The sequence below is a fragment of the Primulina tabacum genome, chromosome 5, assembly GCF_025594145.1.
Source record: "Primulina tabacum isolate GXHZ01 chromosome 5, ASM2559414v2, whole genome shotgun sequence".
Classification (NCBI taxonomy): domain Eukaryota; kingdom Viridiplantae; phylum Streptophyta; class Magnoliopsida; order Lamiales; family Gesneriaceae; genus Primulina; species Primulina tabacum.
Window position 1 is genome coordinate 37,262,453 of NC_134554.1, and position 21,049 is coordinate 37,283,501.

A 21,049-nucleotide genomic window follows, 5' to 3' on the forward strand; every position below is an offset into this window, starting at 1 on the left:
GCAATCTACGAAATTTGTGAAGAATCGTTCGTGTTAACATGAGTGAGAGTTTACGTGACTGCACTCTTTTTCCCTTAATATGGTTTTTATCCCAACGGGTTTTTACTCGTAAGGTTTTTAACGAGGCAGTATAAAACACATAATGAAGAAAATTATTATATCATGATCATCATAACAATGGGGAGTGTTGAAAAATATGAGTTGTAATATTTGAATGTTGAAAATAAGAAAGTTGAATGTTGAAAATAAGAGTTGTAAATATTTAAAATTAGTGTGTGATGATGTATGTAATGATATATTTATTTTTGGATTATTTTTAAAGAAATCCTATAAATAGGTCTATCAATGTGTGAAAAAAATCACAATTGAGTAGAGAGAAAATTTTATAAAATGGATAGATGATACTATTTGAAGCATTTTTTTGGAATGATTGAAAACGTTTTAACAATATCATGTACAGAAAAAAAACAGTAAAAAAGAAGCCAATAATTTAAGAAACCATAATTATATTTTCCACAAGTTCACACCGCAAGTCTTGGTCCTCCCCCTCGAAACCAATTAATTATTGAAGGAATTCAAAAAATCAGGTGTGAATGGAAGACTTCTTAACCAATTCCAACACGTTTTTTTGTTATTACGCGAATTCCAATATAAGGTACTTCTATTTATTAAGAATAATTTTGGCAGATGAAGGGGAGATTTGTAATTTCGCAACTATTTTCATGTATCTTCAAGTGATTTTTTGTAGAAAAAAAACCTGTTTGAGACGGTCTCACGTATCGTATTTTGTGAGATATATATCTTATTTGGTCATTCATAAAAAATTATTAATTTTTATGCTCAGAGTATTATTTTTTATTGTGAATATCGATAGGATTGACCTGTCTCACAGATAAAGATTCATGAATGTGTATCGCATTATACCTTTTTTTTTAATATCCTAATGCAAGAAAGAAGGGGAGTAGAAGTAGAACCAAAATAAAAGATAAATCAAGTCTCTCTCGGTTTCACGTGAAATTAAAGTCCTTGGAATTGTTGGATTTAAATTGCATAACACCCCCTATTCTTATCTAATTTACCAAACATGTGGTTGCCTCGTACCATAACATGTATTCAGTTACCCACAAGTCATTTGCACACAATTGTCAATTCATATGTATTGTTAGTAAAGAGTGAGTGTCATTTTTTTAAGCAAATCACCAAATATGATTTGTTTAAAATACAATTATTTTTAAAAATTTGGGATTTTATTTTTATATTTTAACATCTATGGGCGTTTTTTATATTTTCAAGACTAAACAGTGGTTTTTATAAAACTCAATAACTCAAGGGGCTGGACTGCAATTGTCTAATCCCGTACAATAACATTTTCATATAAGGATTTGTATTCAACGAACGAAGTCATACTTTTCCCCGTCGCGGCTGAGCCGAGCTCCAAATGGCGGAGCCCGTAGTTTCCATTGCCCTCGAAACAATCCGCAGTCTCCTCGTACAAGAAGTGAAGTTCTACTACGGAGTGAGGTCTCAGGTCGAGGAGATCCAGTTAGAGCTGCAGCGCATGCGATCTTTCTTGAAAGATGCGGATACGAAGCAAGAAACCGACGAGCGAGTCCGCAACTGGGTCGCTGAAGTTCGGGAAGCTGCTTACGATATTGAAGACAACATTCTTATTTTCTTTGCCTCTAAGATTGCGTCACGAAATTACTCAAGAAAGTCGAGATTCAATGTTTTCAAGAAAATGAGTTTTTTCTTCAAGGAATTTGTTACCACTCACATGGTTGGATACAAGATAGCTGATATTAAGAGCAAGATTATCGGGCTAAGAGAGAGTTTGCATACTTTTGGGATACAGTCCATTGGTGATCGAGGAGACGGGTTTGGTGTTAGAAATGCAAGAAATGGTGAATTTAGGAGGGCATACTCACATGTAGTGGAAGAAGATTTTGTGGGGTTAGAGGAAGATATAAATATGTTGGTTGCTCATTTGATTGATGAGGAAGAAGATGGAGCGGTATCTATTTATGGGATGGGGGGTTTGGGGAAAACAACAATAGCTAGGAAGTTGTATAATCATAGGATTGTGAGGCGGCATTTCGATGGATTTTCTTGGGTTTGTGTATCTCAGCAGTGGGATAAGAAGGATATTTTGCAGGGATTATTGATAAAACTTGTGCCTGAGAAGAGAAATGAGATTCTTGGTATGAGGGATGAGGAGCTAGTGAGGCAGCTACATGATGTGCAGATGAAGAAGAGATGTTTAGTGGTACTTGATGACATTTGGTCCAGCCAAGCTTGGGAAAGCTTAAAACCCGCCTTTCCGAACTCGAGAGTGGGTGCCGGTAGCAAAATACTTCTCACATCTCGCATTAGAGATGTTGCTACTTATGTCTGTCCCAGTGGTTATTTGTATGAACCTAGATTTTTAACCTTGGATGAAAGTTGGGAGCTGCTTTCCAGGAAAGTGTTTCCTAGAAGGCAAGATGATGCTGATGGTGAGTTTATAATTTGGGTGCACTATTTGGTGTGTTTCATACTTTTGAATATGCTGCTCAGGTTGCAGGTCTTTGTTTTAAAGATTTAACTTTGATGCTTGTTGTAACAACCTTGTGGTTTAAGTCAGTCTTGGTTGCTTTCATTGATTTGCTGGAATATTTCGTAGGCTTAAGTTAGCTTAGTTTCCTCTTACATGTTCGGCCATAGTTGCAGAATACTGACTGTTATAGTTTCCATTCAGTGTTTCTACTTGGAGGTGCTCTTGTAATGCATAATGTTCCTTTTTTTTCCTGGTTTAACACCTGTATCTACGGCAGAAGAATACTTCAGTCTTGGTCAGGCATTATCAACATAATAACTTGATTCTCTCCTTAGAAGCTATACATATCACTTATTCTTTAACAGAGTGTTTGACAAAGAGACATAATTGAAAGATATTCAAGCTTAGTGGAAAAGTTATTATGCTTTTGCTGACACCTTTTTTAGATAGTGTCTTAGAATTTGTTTCTGTTACTGCAATAAAACCAATTAGCTACTGTTTGGTTGCTGCAAAACCCGATTACCTATTATTCCATGAGAAAATACTATGGATGAGACCATGTTTTGTTTCTTCTCATTTTTCAGGATTTAGAACGGATCCAGACATGGAGACACTAGGGAAGGAGATGGTGGGGAAGTGTTGTGGTTTGCCTTTAGCTATTCTTGTACTCGGTGGACTTCTCATTATGAAGAATACGTCAAGAGACTGGCAAATGGTATATGATAATATCAACTGGTATTTAGCTAGGGGCAAAAGTCACGGACAACAAAAAGCCGTATCGGAGGTTTTAGGCTTCAGTTACCATGACTTGCCTTACCCATTCAAGCAATGCTTTCTTTACTTGGCAAATTTCCCTGAGGATTTCGAGATAGAAGCTGAGAAGTTATACCAATTATGGCTGGCCGAAGGTATTATATCACCGGAGGAGAGGGCCGAAGAAGAAACAATGATGGATGTTGCTGAACGGTACTTAGCTGAACTGGCTCAAAGGTGTATGGTGCAAGTGAGCGTGAAGGAAACAGCTGGCGGGTTCAAGAATTGTCGTCTTCATGATCTTATGCGGGATCTTTGTATATCTAAAGCAAAAGATGAAAACTTCGCAAAGATCGTCGATTTTAGACGCGATAAGAAACCACTGGAATCATATTCATCTGGTTGCGAAACACGAAGAGTTTCTGTGTATTTCAATCCAAACGGTAAGCATAATCCGGTTTCTTGGTGCGAAAATCGTCAATTAAGGTCGGCATTCTTTTACGCCCATGATTGTAGCAAAGAGTTCTTACGAGATGAAATGAAATCCCACCTCGGGAGCTTCAAATTTCTTAGAGTTCTGGAACTTCAGGGATATCACAATGTTGACGAGTTGCCTAAAAGTATTGGAGATTTGATACACCTGAGGTACTTGAATTTGAGCCTATTCTATGTTCAAGAAGTTGCCATCGTCGTTGGAAAATTTAATTTTCTTGCAGACACTTAATTTGGAAGTTGCTACTACGCTGGAAATCCCGAACATCCTCTGGAAATTGGAAAGACTACAACATTTATATCTCCCGGGTACCTTTCGTCCTCGAGATGGTGCAAAGTTGAGATTGGAAGGATTGAATGAACTTGAGATGCTAGTGAACTTCACCACCAGCTTGTGTGATGTAAAAGATCTTGACAAATTGACTAATCTTCGGAAACTAAGAGCTTCAATCAAGGATGAACTTGATGACCTTCCTAACATTATCAAATACATAAGCTTCACTCAGAATAATCTTAAACGGACTTCACTTTCTATTTCCTGTTCACAGTTTTGTTCAGATTCAGAGTTAAGTCTGTTGAGAACGCTGCTGGATTGCCACCGGCTGTACAAGTTATCTCTACGGGGCCGTATAGCTAAGCTTCCAGAACACTACCATTTCTCTTCAAGCATTTCTAAAATCTCATTCAAGGCTTCAGCACTCGAGGAAGATCCCATGGCAACACTCGAAAAGCTACCGAAGTTAAGTAGTCTGACATTGTATGATTCCTCCTACGTGGGAGAGGAAATGGTGTGTTCAGCCAAAGGCTTTCCTCAGCTTTTGTATCTAAAACTGTGGGGTTTACCGAATTTGCAAAAATGGAGGATTGATAAAGGAGCAATGCCAAAGCTCAATCGATTGGTTGTTGCTCATTGTGAAAACCTGCAAATGCTTCCTGATGGACTGAGATTCGTCACAACACTCCAAAAGGTGAACCTTCGTATGATGCCCGAGGAGTTCAAGGATCGGCTCCGAGCTGTGGATGGTGATGAAGGAGATTCCTATAAAGTTCGTCATGTTCCCCATGTCAAACTTGATTGAATCATTTATCTCTTGATGTTGAAGAAATATAGTTTGTGCAATGTATTTGATATTTAGCTCCTGATTTATAGCTTGATGCTATGAAGTGAGGTGCCCAAGTGGTGTTTATTATTTACTTATGTTTAAGTCTTGTTGTAAGAGTTGTCTAATAAATAGTTTTTGTGAAGTATGTAGAGACTACTTTACGTACACAAAAATTCATATGAGATGATATTACGTTTTATTTTTATGATATATATATTCTATTTGAGTCAGTTCTGAGAAAAGTATTAAATTGTTTTTAAAAAATATTATTTTTGTTATAAATATAAATATAGTTAGATTTATTTTACGAACACAGATTCGTGACATATTATCATCAATATTTTATATATAACAATGATACCTGATTAGACCAATTATATAAGTATAAGATGACTTTTCTTTGTTAGAAGTGGAAAATGGATATTATTATTTTAATCACCGATCAAATAATAAATAATTACAATTTTCATTAGGAATTTGATTAAATAGCGCCAATCAGCATTCATCAGCGCCGGGAAATGGATTCGCGCCTCCACTCGATACTTCTCTTTCTGGCAGTCGTCGATTTCCTCGCGTCTGCATACGGAGGCGGCGTTGGTGGCGGTGGAGTGGGGGTGATTGAAGTGACTTACAAATTTCCCGGCTCTGATCGGAGCCTCAGTGCCCTAAGAGCACACGACGTCGTTCGCCACCTCGCGATTCTAGCCGGCGTTGATATTCCGCTTGGAGGAACCGGCCGTCCCGACTCCATTGGGTATGCTATTTTTGGCTTTTCTTTGCTGTTTTTGGTGTTTTCGGTACGGATTGTGGTAGAACGAATTGATGATTAGGAAATCCGGCGTAGTTTTGGGTGTTCCTTTGGATGATCGGACTGGTGGTTTTGTAGAGTTTTCGTTTCCGAACTTGTACAGATGCCGGGGATATGCATTATGTTTGGATAAACCAGTAATTGTGATATTTTGTTTGGTTACATGTAGTGGTGAATATATCTCTTCTGTGATCATATAAAATGCTATCACGAAATGACGCTTTTAATGCTGTGCCAAATATCAGCTTGAATGAATAGTTCGTTGATTCTACGTGCTTAAACATATTGGTTGTGTGATGAATCAACAATGGTGTACACCTTTCTTATTAATCTTAGTTTCTAAAACACACAATTATTTGTTTGAACAAGTAAGTTCAACCGAGGGATCATATACTTAAATCTATGGGCGAATGTTTATCCTGCAGGTAGTGATTGATATATCATGGTGCTTGTACAAAAGTCGTAATTTTTATGCTAGATTGATTGTGCTTAAGATATGGTAGATATATAGGATAAAATGTTCTTAGAGAATGCTAGCATTCAAAAGTATGCAGATTTTTGTGGTTTATTTATTTATTTATTTTCTGATTTTTGGTTTTAGGAATTTGTTATTCTAGGTAGATGCATTTCCCGATAATATTGAAAGTAACTGAGAAGTTAAAACTTTGAGGAATAAATAGGTACAAGGCCCATACAAATAATATTTTACTTAAACCCCCTATACTCAAATGATGTTCATGCATTTGCATTTTTGGAGCCCTTCTATGTTTTTCTGCATTCTTTACTTGCTCTCATAATGACTCAAATGCACCTATTTATCATATTAAAATTGAATGTTCCTTTATTATTCTTTGTTTAGTATAGTATATGGAAAAAAAAATGTAACAAGTAATAGATCATCTTTGTTTATATGTATAATTATGAAAAAAGAAACCTTCAAATTGAATGAGCTATTGAGGTTTGTTTGTCGTTAGAAGCGAGTAAAAAGAGTCAAAATTAATGAAGGAAAGAGTCGCAAAAAATATGCATGCACACCCAAAATTTGAGATTTGAGGTTTTTAGCAACATGCTCAAAATTAGAGTGCGTTCTGCACCAATTATTTTTCTGACAGGGTTTATAGTTACTTTCAAATATTAGGAGACCAAATTAATCTCGCTTAAAGTGCTCATAGTTTCAGTTAGCGCTAATGATTAGCGAATCATTGTGAATGCATAGACAACTAAATTATCTAATTCATTGTGAATGCATAGACAACTAAATTGATTCTTGTTTAATTAATTTAATGAATCAGTTTTTAGATAAAGAATCTTTTATGGTATGGTTATTTCAATGTTAGGTCCACAACGGAGTTGTTTAAAAAACTTGCCAATTTTTCTTTATTTCGTTTGTCGTCTGAGTTCTGACTATGCTTGATTTTCGTATTGTTGTCTGAAAACTTTATGATTGTGAATTGTGAAGGCATGCTGTATAAGGAGTTAGTGTTTCTCTTCTATCGAATCAGTGATGATTTTTTTTTTAAATTAAATAGCAGTATTTGCATGGATTAACGTTGGAATAAACACATAATTATCAAATCAAGGACTGAAATGTAGTGGTTGAATAATTTTTTCACTAGAAATTCAACGACCAGTTTTCATTTTCATAATTCTAGAACCTTCAAGAGATGCCAAATCTTGGGCGGAAATAACATATGAGTTGCGTTGCATTAATAACTAGCGAAAACAATTGGAAACAAATAAGGTATGGATGAATTATGTTGTGCGAGCTGGGGTACAGTGTTGCATTAAACAGTGGATTGAAAGTCTAAAAAATAAATGCACTAATTAGCGAATGCCAAGTCACATTTTTTTTTCTCTCTATATTTTGCCTCATCAAAATTACAGGATGGTTACGGAAAATAATTTATTTATCTTGTGAAAAATCTAGTGCTCCATTGATCTTTATGTGAATTCTGTTAGGGATCATTTAGTAAAAAGTTGACATCTGTGCATGTACCAACTAGACTAATTACATAATAGTTACACGCTATTGTAAGGTCTTCTTTATTTCTTTTGGTGGCTTTGGCCTATTTGTCTGTTGTATAGTTTGTCATTTTTAAATTTTTAAACTATTCACTGGCAAGGAACTGTGCCAAAGCACCACCTAGGCACAAGTGAGTTTTGTTAAAAAAAGAAAAACAAAGTGTCTTATTGGCTTATGTTCAGTTTATCTTTCATCCAGTTTACACAATGGACTTACTGCTATGGTAGACACATTGAAAAGGCGCAACCTTGCATAGTCGTGCATGGTTATCCATTTTTTTCATCTTTTTATTGCTAACTTGACCATACAATAGAGCTCTAGATATGATTTAGAATGCATGAATTGAACCTTACACCTGTTTGTTCATTCTTAATGATAAGAAAATGTATTGTACCAAACTCTTGAGCTGATTTATCTGTTTCATTACATTTGCATTTCTCTTACTATTGTGTTGGGTTTGATCATACAGGCTTTACTACGCTAAAATAGGGATAGGAACGCCTTCAAAGGATTATTATGTTCAAGTTGATACTGGAAGTGATATAACATGGGTTAATTGCATTCAGTGCCATGAGTGCCCCCGAAGAGGCTACCATGGCGTATGATCTTCATCATTTTTGTTGCTTACATCTTTTGTCTTTTGGATGAGGTTTAGAATGCTAGCAAAATTGGTGTATCCTTTGGCTTTATCATCTTTTGTTTATGAAGGTTTTATATTTTGGCAGATAGAACTTACCCTTTACAATCCCAATGGCTCTTCGACTGGGAAACTGGTATCATGTGATCATGATTTTTGTAAAGAGATAGGAGGAGGTTCCTTCTCTGGTTGTACTAAAAATGCTTCATGTTTCTATACCGAGGTTTATGGAGATGGAAGTTATAGTATGGGATACTTTGTAGAGGATGTTGTCATTTATGATCGAGTCTCTGGCGATCTACAAACAACGTCAGCAAATGGGAGTGTTATTTTTGGGTATGTTAATTTCTATTTCCTTCTTTAGTATTTCAAGTGCTTCTGAGGTATATTTTATGCAAAAGACTAACTTTTGCTATTTTTACACACATATCATGTGGGTTAGCTAAAATCAAACAGATTTCTTGGTTACAAATCATGTTTGTATATAGTCCAGAGTCATAATAGTATTAAACCTTGCAAATTTTTGCTATATAAATAATCCTATTGTGATAACAAACCTCCAGACGACGGTGTTCGTGCCATACCCCAACCTTTAGAAATAAAAAAATGATATATAGGTTGGTCAAGTTTAACCTCCGGAGGCAAAATGATTTAAAACAACCACGAACCTGTCCAGAAAACAAATGACTCCTGCGAAGCAAAGAGACACAAGCTTATCCAAGCGGCTTAGTTGGTTCGACAACTTGAAAATATTAGCAAATGTTTGTTTATCCATGAAGCATCTATTTTGAAGTGGAAAAGGTAGAAATTTATCATTCGAATCAAGTTTCATGATATTGTGATGCAGATTGGCAATTGCACATTATTTTTCGATAGACAGTTTAAATTTCGTAACACACTCAATTATCTGTTTACTTTACTGCTGGAGTGCTTAAACTTTGGTGTACTATGTCCCACTTACTTTAACTCAATGTTGCCCGCAATTGTACATTATTTGTACAAGCACATGCAAAGTCAAGATTGCTTTGAAGGTGCCAAATTTGAACTTGTAAGGCAGCTAGATATCTGAGAGTTCAAATATTGTTCCGGTTTTTATTATGTATCTAAATAACCTTTTCATATATTGAACCAGAAGCGGCCCCCCCTCCCCCCCCTATCTTCTCTCATACAATCCGTCTATGGTTTTTTGCTGACCTTTTCCTTAGGATACACTACTTTGAATCAATGTTGATAGTTCTAAATAAGTCTTTTCCTCTCACAGAACATCTTTGGCCAGCATCTTGTTAGCCAAACTTATTATTCTTGATCTTCAACAAAATATCCATAACGGATCATTTAACCTCTAAAATTCTCACATTATTCGTGTAATTTGAGCTATTAACATAAGATTCGAGTTCTTTTCATTTTTGTCCGGTAAAAGTTTTGGAAATTCTAATTGGTGATGTACTCATTTTCTTTAGCCTATCATTAAGTGCAATGTTTTTGGGCAGATGTGGTGCTAGACAATCTGGGGATCTAGGATCATCAGATGATGCACTTGATGGGATACTGGGTTTTGGAAAATCCAATTCCTCAATGATTTCACAGCTAGCTGCATCCAGAAGAGTAAAAAAGATGTTTGCACATTGTTTAGATGGCGTGAATGGTGGAGGCATCTTTGCCATTGGCCATGTTGTTCAACCACAAGTGAATACAACGCCTCTGGTGCCAGACCAGTAAGCCAGATCTTCAAATTCTAATGTGCTACTTTGCTATTTGTCTTGAATCACATTATTTTCATTCGGTTAGAATGCTGATTCTTGTCTTTACCTGAATTTTTCTTTATCAAAGAGAAACTAGAAAATTGTCTCTTATCCTCCAATACCTTGCAGAATACCTAGAAGGCAATGGAGCCAGCGTAGTTTGACAAATGATCATTTCTTTTATTTTATTGAGTTTAAAATTTAGAAGTATGCTTTACTTTAATCTTCTTGAAGTTTCAATATGATGTTTTGAAAAATTGAGTTATTTTTCTTCCTCATGCTGATTCATAAGAGATGCCGCAGAGTCCTTGACTGTATTTTATGGTTTTCCCCATAGCTGTAAGCTAAATGAGATGAAAAGTTCTATGTATGCAATTAAAATAAGCATCCGATGGATTGCGAGGGAAATATCTCAAATTTTAGCAGAGGAGCACTGTGCTAGTTAAAAACCTTTGAACCACGTGGTACTCGTAGAGAAAAAGACAAGTTTATCGCTGAAAGATCAAGTATAGCTCATGCTCAGTGCATGCGAGAGAAACTACTCCATAGATTCAGTTTCCTTTCTACTTTGTTCTTCCGGTTTCCCACAAATAGATATTTCAAATTTGGTATTTTGTATAATTGCTTCCCCTATATTAATTTCAACCTCAAGCCCGTGAACCCTTATCTTTTTTCATTACAATTGCAGGCCCCATTACAGTGTCAATATGACAGCAATTCAAGTAGGGCTCGATATTCTGAATCTTACCACTGATGTCCATATGATTAACGATAAGAAAGGGGCAATTATTGATAGTGGTACTACACTGGCATATCTTCCACAGGAGATTTATGTGCCACTAGTGAAACAGGTATCATTTACAATTGTTTTAATCGACTTTATTAAATTTTTTGTGTTGAAGAGCTGGAAATTTAACGTTCTAGGGCATTATATTTATTAGATACTCTCCTGGCAGCCGGATTTGAATTTACAAATACTTCATGACCAGTACACTTGCTTTGACCATTCAGGAAGGTATGGCTCCTCTTTGATGCTTTTCGAATGAGTTGACGCTGTTTGTTATTATTGCAATAACTTTTCATTAATGATTTAGAGATTATTTGTAGACTTGGGGTTAATATCTTATTTAACTTGCTTTTTTTGCCAATATCCTCCGTCTGAATTTGATTTCAGTCTTCTGATATTTCCACCTTGTTCACTTATGTATTGTTCTAGTGCTCCTGTCTGGTAGATCTCATGGCATTATGATGGTTGATGATACTACCTATGGGTATGGGGATTTCTGATTCTAATGTTATTGGCTAATTATGATCATTACAGTTCTGAAGCCTGCAAATTTATTCGGTTATTACTGCTAGGGTGGCCATACTGGGAAATTGTTTCAAACTGTTTGTGGATCAATTTGAAATCCTTCAGCAAACAAAACATTTTCATAATGCAGCAATGGATCTTTGACTAATGGTGTTGAATTCTCATTTCTTGCTGGAAAAGCTTATCTATTAGTTGATGTGTCAATCTCAGATGTATTGAGAGATTGGACTTTTGTGTATCATTAATAGAGCAACGATCTTATTTAGTTTTTGTTGACAATGGATCACTAGTCCATTGATGGTAATTAACATCTTTTAAATTATTAATAAAATATCATTTCTTACATAAAATAAAGTCTTGCTGTAATCAGGAAACCATAAAATTCATTGCAAGAAAGGCTAGAATCCCATGGTCATGAATGCTCATGAAACTACTTGGTACATTCGAGAGACCCACAGAAGCTTCTTAAGCCCTTTTTAGTTAAGATGTTTTTATACATTATAAAGTAAGTATCTGTGTGATGATACTTTTCCTTGAATGCCATATTTGTTAACTGGAGCAAGAAAGAAAGAAACTCAGGTTTCTATTGCATTGTCCATGTGTTGTGAGCCTGGACAAAATTTGAGAATAATGGCAAATAGTACGTTGATGCAAAAAATTTACCTTTGTCACGGTACATTGCTATTCTAGATGCGACAATTGTTCAATGTTCTAAAGTATGATGTTAAAACATTCTTAAAGAAAGTCATTAGCCTTCATGGATTTTGCCTTCATGGATTTTGAATGACCATTGTATCAGAACTAGATCAAACACAAGTCTGCGAGTTACTTTTGGCAATCTTTGGAATTGCTGAATATGAGGTTCTTTCATCATCTTTCAAACAACAGTAGGACAATCCTAGTTTAGTGATTCTTCGTTTTCATCAACTAATAATATTATTTTGAAGGATCCAATTGATTCTATTGATGATTTATCTTACAATTGTTCTTTGGGGCACTGAGTAGACTAGTGGATAATCTTTTTTTGCAAAAGTATCGTATGCTTCAAGCATGGACACATGATGAAAAGTTTGATTGATATTCGTCTTGGAAGATGCTACCACACCACAAAATGCATACTTCTTGTTACTCCATTAAACCTCTCACTTTTGACTTAAAAAGGCTAATTAGTGTTTCATGCCACTTGGTTGTAAAAAAGAGGACTACCGGATCACATATCAATTTTGCTAAATTTGATAATCACTCTTTTATATTGCAGCTTAGTGCATCATCTTTCTCGTTTGAATGGTATGAGTGAATTGGAGGCCAAAAAAACTAGAAAGGTGATGGTGGCACATGAGGCTCGTGAGAAAATGAAATGGAAATATCATCATCGACAACAATATTAGGCATGGTTGACTTAAAAGCTGACAAGTGTTTTATGCTACTTGGTTGTAAAAAAGAGGTATATGAATCTGTGCTACGTGAAGGTTGATCTGAGAGAGATAGGCCGGGCTTGGGGAGCTTGGTCAAATAGTTGAACCATCAACTTGATGAAGGTTGATCTGAGAGAGGTCAATAGGGATCGGGGAACTCGGCTAAATAGTTGAACCATCAGAGGTCGGCCGAGCTCGGGGAATTCGGTCCAACACAATAAATAATAACCTCGTGAAGGTTAATCTGAGAGAGGTCGGCTGGGCTCAGGGATCTCGGTCCAACACAACAAATAATAATCTCGTGAAGGCTAATCTGAGAGAGGTCGGCCATGCTTAGGAAGCTCGGTCCAACACAACAAATAATAACCTCATGAAGGTTAATCTGAGAGAGGTCGTTGGCTCTTGGAGCTCGGTCCAACACAATAAATACTAACCTCATGAAAGCAAATTCATGTCGGCCGAGCCGGGGGGCTCGGTCCAACACTTAATAAATAATAACCTCCTGGAGGTTAATCTGAGAAAGGTTTGATCGGGCTTGAGGAGCTCTGTCCAACACAATAAATAATAACCTTGTGAAGGCTAATTTGAGTGAGTGGTCGAGCCGAGAAGCTCGGTCCAACATTTAATAAATTATAACCTCTTGAAGGTTAATCTGAGAGAGTTCAGCCAGGCTCGTGGAGCTCGGTCCAACACAATAAATATAACATTGTGAAGGCTAATCTGAGATAGGTCAGCGGAGCTTGGGGAGCTCGGTCCAACACAATAAATAATGACCTCGTGAAGGCTAATCTGAGAGAGGTTGGCCGAGCTCAGGGAGTTTGGTTATCACAATAAATAATAACCTCGTGAAGGCTAATTTGAGAGAGGTCGGCCAGATACACCTATTGTGGAGAGATGGGCTATACTCATTTTGACTTAAGCATTGAGGACTTGCTTTAAGCTCGACCCGAGCTTCTCTCCCTAAGTCCCTTAAAGCTAGACATAACCGAGGCGAGGTGAGCTTGACTTGTTCAGGGCTCTTGAGCTGAGGTCGGGTGAAAACTCTCAGAGCTTGGCGTAAGCGAGACGAGGTGAGCCTAACTGATCAGGACTCATGAGTTGAGGTCGGGTGAAAACTCTTAACGCCTGACGTAAGCAAGGTGAGGCGAGTCTGACTTGATCAAGATTCCTGAGCTGAGGTCGGGTGAAAACCCTTATGGCCTGGCGTAACCGAGGCAAGGTGAGTCTGATGTGATCAGGGTTCCTGAGCTGAGTTCGAGTAAAAACCGTTATGCCCCGGCATAACCTAGGCAAGGTGAGCCTGACGTGATCAGTGTTTTTGAGCTGAGGTCGGTGGAAAACCCTTATGGCCCGGTGTAACCGAGACGAGGTGAGCCTGACATGATCAGGACTCTTGAGCTGAGGTCAAGTGAAAACCTTTATGGCCTGGCATAACCAAGGCGAGGTGAGCTTGACGTGGTCAGGTGAAAACCTAAGTATTCCTGGTTGCAACAATTCAAGATAAAATATGTAATATTATAGAAACAAGAAAATAACTTGTCCAAAAACCAAAGTGCAGTGCTCTGAAAAAATTAAAATAAAAGTATTGAGAGAGAAACTAAGCATAATATTTGCGAAGGTGATATGAATCCCATGGCCTCTTCAGCTTCTTGCCCTAATATACACATGAGTTGGGCTTCTCTAATACCTTGAACGGGCCTTCCCACTTTGGATCTAACTTCCTGACCTCCACCTCTTGTACCTTTTTCAAAATTAGATCTCTCTCTTGAAATCTCTTATGCATGACCCTCCGGTTGTAGGACCGAGTTATCCATCCAGCCTGCAATATATCTTTTCTCTTCTACCAATTCCAGATCATCTGCTCGTATTTCCTCATTCATTTCATTGTAAAACATGACCCTTGATGACCTGAGATCTAGCGGATGCCCTCTAGGATAAGAGTTGGCCGTAGATGACGGCTTGCTAAAGAGGTTGTCGATAATTGGCCCTCGCTGAAGTGCTGGGAGATGGCCTATAGCCAAAGAGGTGGTTGAGAATGATCTTATATCTCTGAAGAGCTCCTGTTGACGAGCCAAGTGTGCCCTGTTATAGAAGAGTTGGTGACGATCTCTGCCTGAGGAGCTGAAGACAACCTCGTACTAAAATGATAAGGATGAGCTTCCATGGAAGATATGTGGATGACCTTTAGGCGCTACTCCACATTATTCTGTTTCTGCTAGTTATATCTATATCTTTGCTCAAATGTTTCCACAAACGATGTCAATTGATGTTGATAAAATAGTGATACCTGCCGAAGGGTCGGGAATATGTTTCGGGAGGTCAGCTCGATTCATCTGATGGTAGCCTGAAAACACAAGCAAGGACGTTAGAAAGGGGTTGGGAGGTTTTTCCGGTATAGTCCTTCTAACGCTCAAATCAGAGAACATGAAAATAGAGAGAAAACTGGAAGTAAGCAATATGAGTGAATGTATAAATAACACCATCGAACCTAGTATTGATAGTAGAAGAGTTACCGTGTGAATAGAGTTTTCTCATGACTAATAGTCTTGATAGGGTTCTAAATCTCGCCGAATTCTTTCTTTGTTGGACTTTAGATTCTCATAATCTTAGATGTGATTGGATCAAATCTTTGTGATACTCCTTTCTTAGACTGTAACCGAACTCTGTTAGCATGTAGTGAGCTTATGTTCGCCTTCCCTAGAGCTAGGCTCGGGAGGTCCGCACATGAACCCCTATTCGAGAAATGAGAATGTATAATTAGGTCGGTTGGGACCTCGGCCACAACTTGCTTAGTCGCCCTCATACTAGATATTAGGAGGTTGGTGGGGAGTTCGGCGGGGAGGTCGGCCATGAGTTGCGTAGTCGCCCTAGTAACGAGTATTTGGGAGGTCGGCCGCTTGGGCTTGGGTATGAGCTCCCAGATGATTACCTGATGAAACCTGTTTATTGGGTCCGAGTTGAGCTCTAGGATGACCTTTAGATGTGATCTGGTTAGTGGGCCAATTAATGGATGAAAGCCAGTTGACGGATGACATTTCATTATCTAAGATGTCGAGATTGAGCTGATCTCGTTCTATGGGGTATCAAATACAATTTATCTCTTTCTCTTCGTCATATTGTATGTTTTAATTGACAAAATTCTAAGATTTTATTTTCGATTCTGGAATTCTAAAGTTTTTGAGAAACAATAATTTTTCTGTTCTCTGTTTGGCAATATTGGCCTTTATGATTTATTGTGCATGAAATATCCTGCAGTACTATATCTTGATTTTGCTGTTTATTTGACATTTATGTATTTTGAATTAGTAAATTTTACTATGATTTATTGCTGGAAGATGGTTCATAGTTTTAGTTTTAAAAATTGTGTTGTTTTGATAGTCTTGTTTGACGTCCTGGTTGTCTAATTCTTGAGGAGTTCATTAGTTATTTCAGTAATCTGCCTCATTTTATGACTCCCATTTGTACAGAATTTTCTGTTTTTTCTTAGAAGTTTTCTAAACCTTTATAACCTCGTCTCTGTCTATTGCAGCCTTGATGACGATTTTCCCCCTGTCGTTTTCCACTTTGAAAATTCGCTCTTGCTGAAGGTTTATCCTCATGAATATCTATTTACTTTTGTAAGTATATTCTGTTACTCATGTCTGGTTCAGCATAATTATTTTGCACAATCTGTTACTGCTCTAAAATCTTTATTCACATTTGGAAAAAAATCTTTTATTCACAAAATTATTTATTTTCCTGAAGTTCTTGTGCTGTTGAGAAAGACAAATGCTATGCGTAGTACATGACGTTCCTTGCTTTTAATAGTTTGCTATTAAAATTAGATCAATATTCAACTTTCGTTTATGCCATCTTTAGAGTATTTGATATTTGGTGTGCACTGCAGAAGCAGCTCCTTGTTTACTTTGCATGAGCAGCCATGGTGCTTGCCATCATTTTGTTGGGACACATATTTAATTTTTCAAGGGCCAGATGATGATTGGTCAGACTAATGCATTACAATCTAGCTTAACAAAATGGATTTTTAAAACCAAAAAAACCAACACTAGTGACAATGTTAGTTTACGAAATCATGGGTTACAAATATTGAAATCCTGAAATACTAGGTATGTTTGATCCTGAAATACTAGGTATGTTTGATCATGCTTACATTATTTCTGGAAATGGTTGATTGGAAATGTATATGGTAATTAAATTGAGAAATGTACAATATGTTTGGTTGTGTCAAAGTAACACATTTTATATTCTGGATGTTGCGACAAGTCTATATTGGGTTGTTTAGATTCTAAAATATGATACGGTTATATCAAAATTTAAAAATATAATTTACTGCATTATAATATACTATAGTGATGGAATCATGCTTGGGAGTGATGAAAAGGTGAATTTGAAATAATTATTGTATCGGCAAATGTAAAATTGAGTTTTATGTGTACTTTAAAGAAAGAATTTTAGCATAATTGATTTATTTTTGTTCTAACTTCTGGGAAATGAAAATATTCCCTGGAAAGATAAACAAACATTGCCCTATCATTTGACTGTCTTACGCTTGGAAAATACATATTATCGAGCTGCCGAAATAATGGACTTAGACTTGAAATTGATCATAGCTTAATATCCTCATTTCCCAATTCCTTGTGTACTTGCCTCTGGGAACTGTGACAGCAAGATAGAGGAGCTGAGTCAGACAGAAGACAGGTAAAATCACGACGAGGACTCAAATGGTGGTTGCCTTTTCTTAGCATTTGGCTTTGTAAGCTTGAGTGTCAAAGCCTACCTTTAGTGCTTTGTTCCAAGTTTGTTAAGGGATGATGTGAAAGGATAATGAAATCAAACATGTTCTAGTCACATTACTAATGTAATGGGGCCTTGGTAGTGGTGGTAGCTGAGCTTTTGATAAATTTTCTGTATGTTAGGTTAACTGTGAGTACAACAAAATGTGAACCCTTCAGTGGTCACAGAGAAGAACTTTTATAGGAAAAATTAGGAACCTGGAAGACATGATATAATGGAGTAGTTACTCTTTTTTAATACTTCAGCATCAGTGTTGATAGTTTTGAAGCAATGCCAGTTTTACCACTTCCTTTCAAAGGCAGAAGTGAATTTGAGAACAAAACATATCAAAGCATTCTATTGTTTCTTTCATTTGACATATGTCTTTGTTCACATCTTTTGTTCTGTGTTACCTATTTTTATTAGGCTCGGGAAATGAATTTAATTTATTTTATTTTCTGACAGGAAGATTTGACCTGTATTGGTTGGCAAAACAGTCGTGAGAAAAGTAATATTACACTTTTGGGAGGTATGGTGCTTATTTTGACTATTTTTCAAGTTGAATCTGAAATTGTTCGAGTTACTTTAGTGGGGAATTAAATAGTAATTCTCTTTGCATGATTTTTTGCATTCATATTAATCAAAGACTTGTTGTTGGGCTAATTGTGCCAGCCCACTCAGTCTAAAAGAAATAAAACCCCCTAAAAAATATTAATATGCTAATTTATCCTCCATTTTTAAAAAACACATTTACTTCATTTGAAAAGAGTGTCATGCCTGATTTTTATAAGGTTTAAATGCAATTAAATTTAAATAGGGAGTTTTTCGTTTTTCGAGTTTTAACAGGGATGCTGATGCAATTTGTGCCTAGCATGCTCTGCTTTTCTGCCTTTCTTCATTCCTGTCACCAATATATATATATATATATTGGGTACATGTATCGGTATATTTGATGTATTGTTCCGATATATAAATATGTACACATGTTGAAATTATCGGGGTTTTGCTTTATTATCCTTTATACCGGATTATTTGAATTGGGGCCTACATTCCTCTACATTTGGGAGAGTTGAAAAGAAGCAATTGTTACTGAGTATCAGTTTATCATCTATTCATCACTTATTCTAGGGCATGATGTTGAGATGTTTAACTTTATATTTTATTTTTTGAACTTCTTATTGTTCAATGTTGGCAGACTTGGTTCTCTCAAATAAGCTGATCCTTTATGATCTTGAAAATCAAGCGATTGGATGGACTGAATATAACTGTAAGTATTGATACATGTATGTACACTTGATCCCTAGTTGATTGTGGTTTGGACTCTTGACTGATCTACAGGTCACTGCAAGCTCAGTTGATGACTGAATGTAATTGTCGTAATGTTAATTTACCTTTTCTTTTCTGCTGGATCCTAATAGCAGTGATGGTCCAAAGTTGATTCACTCATTGTTTTATTGGTTTTAAACTGAATACAGATTTGGTAAAACCATCCGATACATATGAATCGCTCATTCAGACAGATGTATATTTTCATATTTTTCTTGGGTGCACCTAATTTCTGTGCAGTGTTATGTAACATTATGTTACATGATGATGATTACACATAATGAATGCAATTATATGACCAAGTTATAGAGGAAACAAGGCCTTGAAACATCGCAGATATTTTCTTGGTGTTTGACTGCTAATGTGGAGGCTTTTTGCACATTTGTTTTTGCTCCATGAACCTCAAACGATTTGGCATCCGTTTATTAAGAATGGTGCTGCTACTTCTTTTGCGAAGGACTGCACTGGTGCCAACATGAAATGTTAAAGGAATGGACTCATAAAACATCAAATATCAATCTTTTTTCTACGGAATACAAGTATTTTGTGAAACATAAATCTGAGAGATCCCTAATGACTGCAATAACCGACTATTTAAGTGGGCAGCTAGGGATACCATAGACATAAATATTTGGAGTATAGATTCGATTTGATTCCTGCAGTGGTCAAAGTTCCCCGTTTCAATTTCCCTTCTCTACAATGAACAAATACAATGGACACACTGTGATCTTTTCTTTTCGTTTGTTCATGTACTTATTTTTCAGGTCCAATGTCCCTATGTACATGCATATGCATGATTAACTCTGAATGTATATTCTTCATGAAAAATCACTAGTGATTGACTACTCGTTGGCCCCATCAGTATTTTTATTAGCTATTACTTTGAAGCACGAGGAAAATTAAAAGCTGGGCTCCATGATGTTGAGACAGCGCATAAGACAACCATTACTCTGCTGGAGTTGTATGGGATTGAACTATTGTTGCTCGTATGGAGCTTTTCCTATCCTTTGCAAAATTTCTAAAAAATTTACGGTTAAACATTGAAATCCCTCCATCAACTGCATTACCTTTCTGATGTTTTGTTGGGATGCAACAAATAATTTTCAGGTCTCTATTTACCATGAATGATGTTCTTTGAAGTTGTCTACTGACATGGGAATTTTTTATTTTAGTTTTGTTTTTGTTTTTCATTGACTGAATATGGATCGATATAATTTGTTGGTTAGTGCTTTAAAAGCAGAGTAGCAAAATATAGCACCAGGCTCAAAGTTATAAATTGATCTTGCAACTATCATAATATTCAATTTATGAACCCAAAATGGTGAATACTGGTGGCTTATTTTCTTAAAGACCACTCATTGGGCATTAGTGAATGCTCTATGTCACTTACGTATCGACTGATAATATGTGCATAGTTCGTGCTTGATGAACTTTCTGTTATTTTAGTTCTTTTAAGTTTAACTTCCAACAGAGCTCTAAATATTGCTACTAAGAATTATGGTTTGATCGTGGAACTTTAGATATCAGGATCTTCATATCATTTGTGACTATATTTTAAATTTAAATTTTCTTTTATATTTATTTCATCCAACTTTTTGATCTTATATGCTATAAAACCGAAATTCTTAGGAAATGATATGTTTTTTAGTTATTTGATTTTTTGTCTGTCTACTTATTCCATCGAGTTTTTTTGGCAGGCTCTTCCACTATTAAACTGAAGGATGAGCTTACTGGATCAGTACACCTGGTGGGGGCTCACTCTATATCTCACAGTAGCAGTCTCAGCGTGCGAGTTTTATTCTTCTTGCTGATGGCTCTGCTACACAGTTTGCTATTTCCTCCGATATTATAGTCACAATCGACTTAAAGTAGCTCGTCGTATAAAACCTATTGAAGAGGAAGGAATTCATGATGAATATAATCCTTAGATTACATTAAGATGTGCATAATTTCACAACTGGTAAAGCTCACAGTATCATAACTCATTTCAAACTTCATACAGTTTCCAGTTTTGTAGGAATCTCTAAAATGGGATGATATAGATAGTTCCTTGTATATATATATACACACACACTCACATACTGTCGAAAGGCACGTTTTCGCATCATCCATTGGCTGCTGCATATTTTCAA

At 36.4% G+C, this 21,049-nt stretch overlaps 2 protein-coding genes across 3 annotated transcripts; both read left to right on the forward strand.

The window, feature by feature from the left end:
- The first annotated feature begins 1,398 nt into the window (after positions 1-1,398).
- Positions 1,399-5,026, forward strand: LOC142547559 (putative disease resistance protein At1g50180). Its single transcript, XM_075655916.1, is given in 3 exon segments — positions 1,399-2,492; positions 3,118-3,968; positions 3,970-5,026. Coding segments are annotated over 3 exon segments (2,793 nt in total). The 5' UTR covers positions 1,399-1,438; the 3' UTR covers positions 4,858-5,026.
- Positions 5,027-5,339: 313 nt separating this feature from the next.
- LOC142547560 (aspartic proteinase 36) lies at positions 5,340-21,049 on the forward strand. Of its 2 annotated transcripts, none has more exons than XM_075655918.1 (10): positions 5,340-5,635; positions 8,182-8,311; positions 8,438-8,685; positions 9,840-10,064; positions 10,780-10,942; positions 11,033-11,106; positions 16,348-16,435; positions 18,057-18,120; positions 18,787-18,874; positions 20,615-21,049. In XM_075655918.1, exons 1-9 carry the CDS (start codon positions 5,400-5,402, stop codon positions 18,867-18,869), a joined length of 1,311 nt encoding a protein of 436 aa, XP_075512033.1. In that variant the 5' UTR covers positions 5,340-5,399; the 3' UTR covers positions 18,870-18,874; positions 20,615-21,049. The 2 variants fall into 2 exon arrangements, with proteins under 2 accessions (XP_075512033.1, XP_075512032.1); XM_075655917.1 differs by having other exon boundaries at positions 18,787-18,858.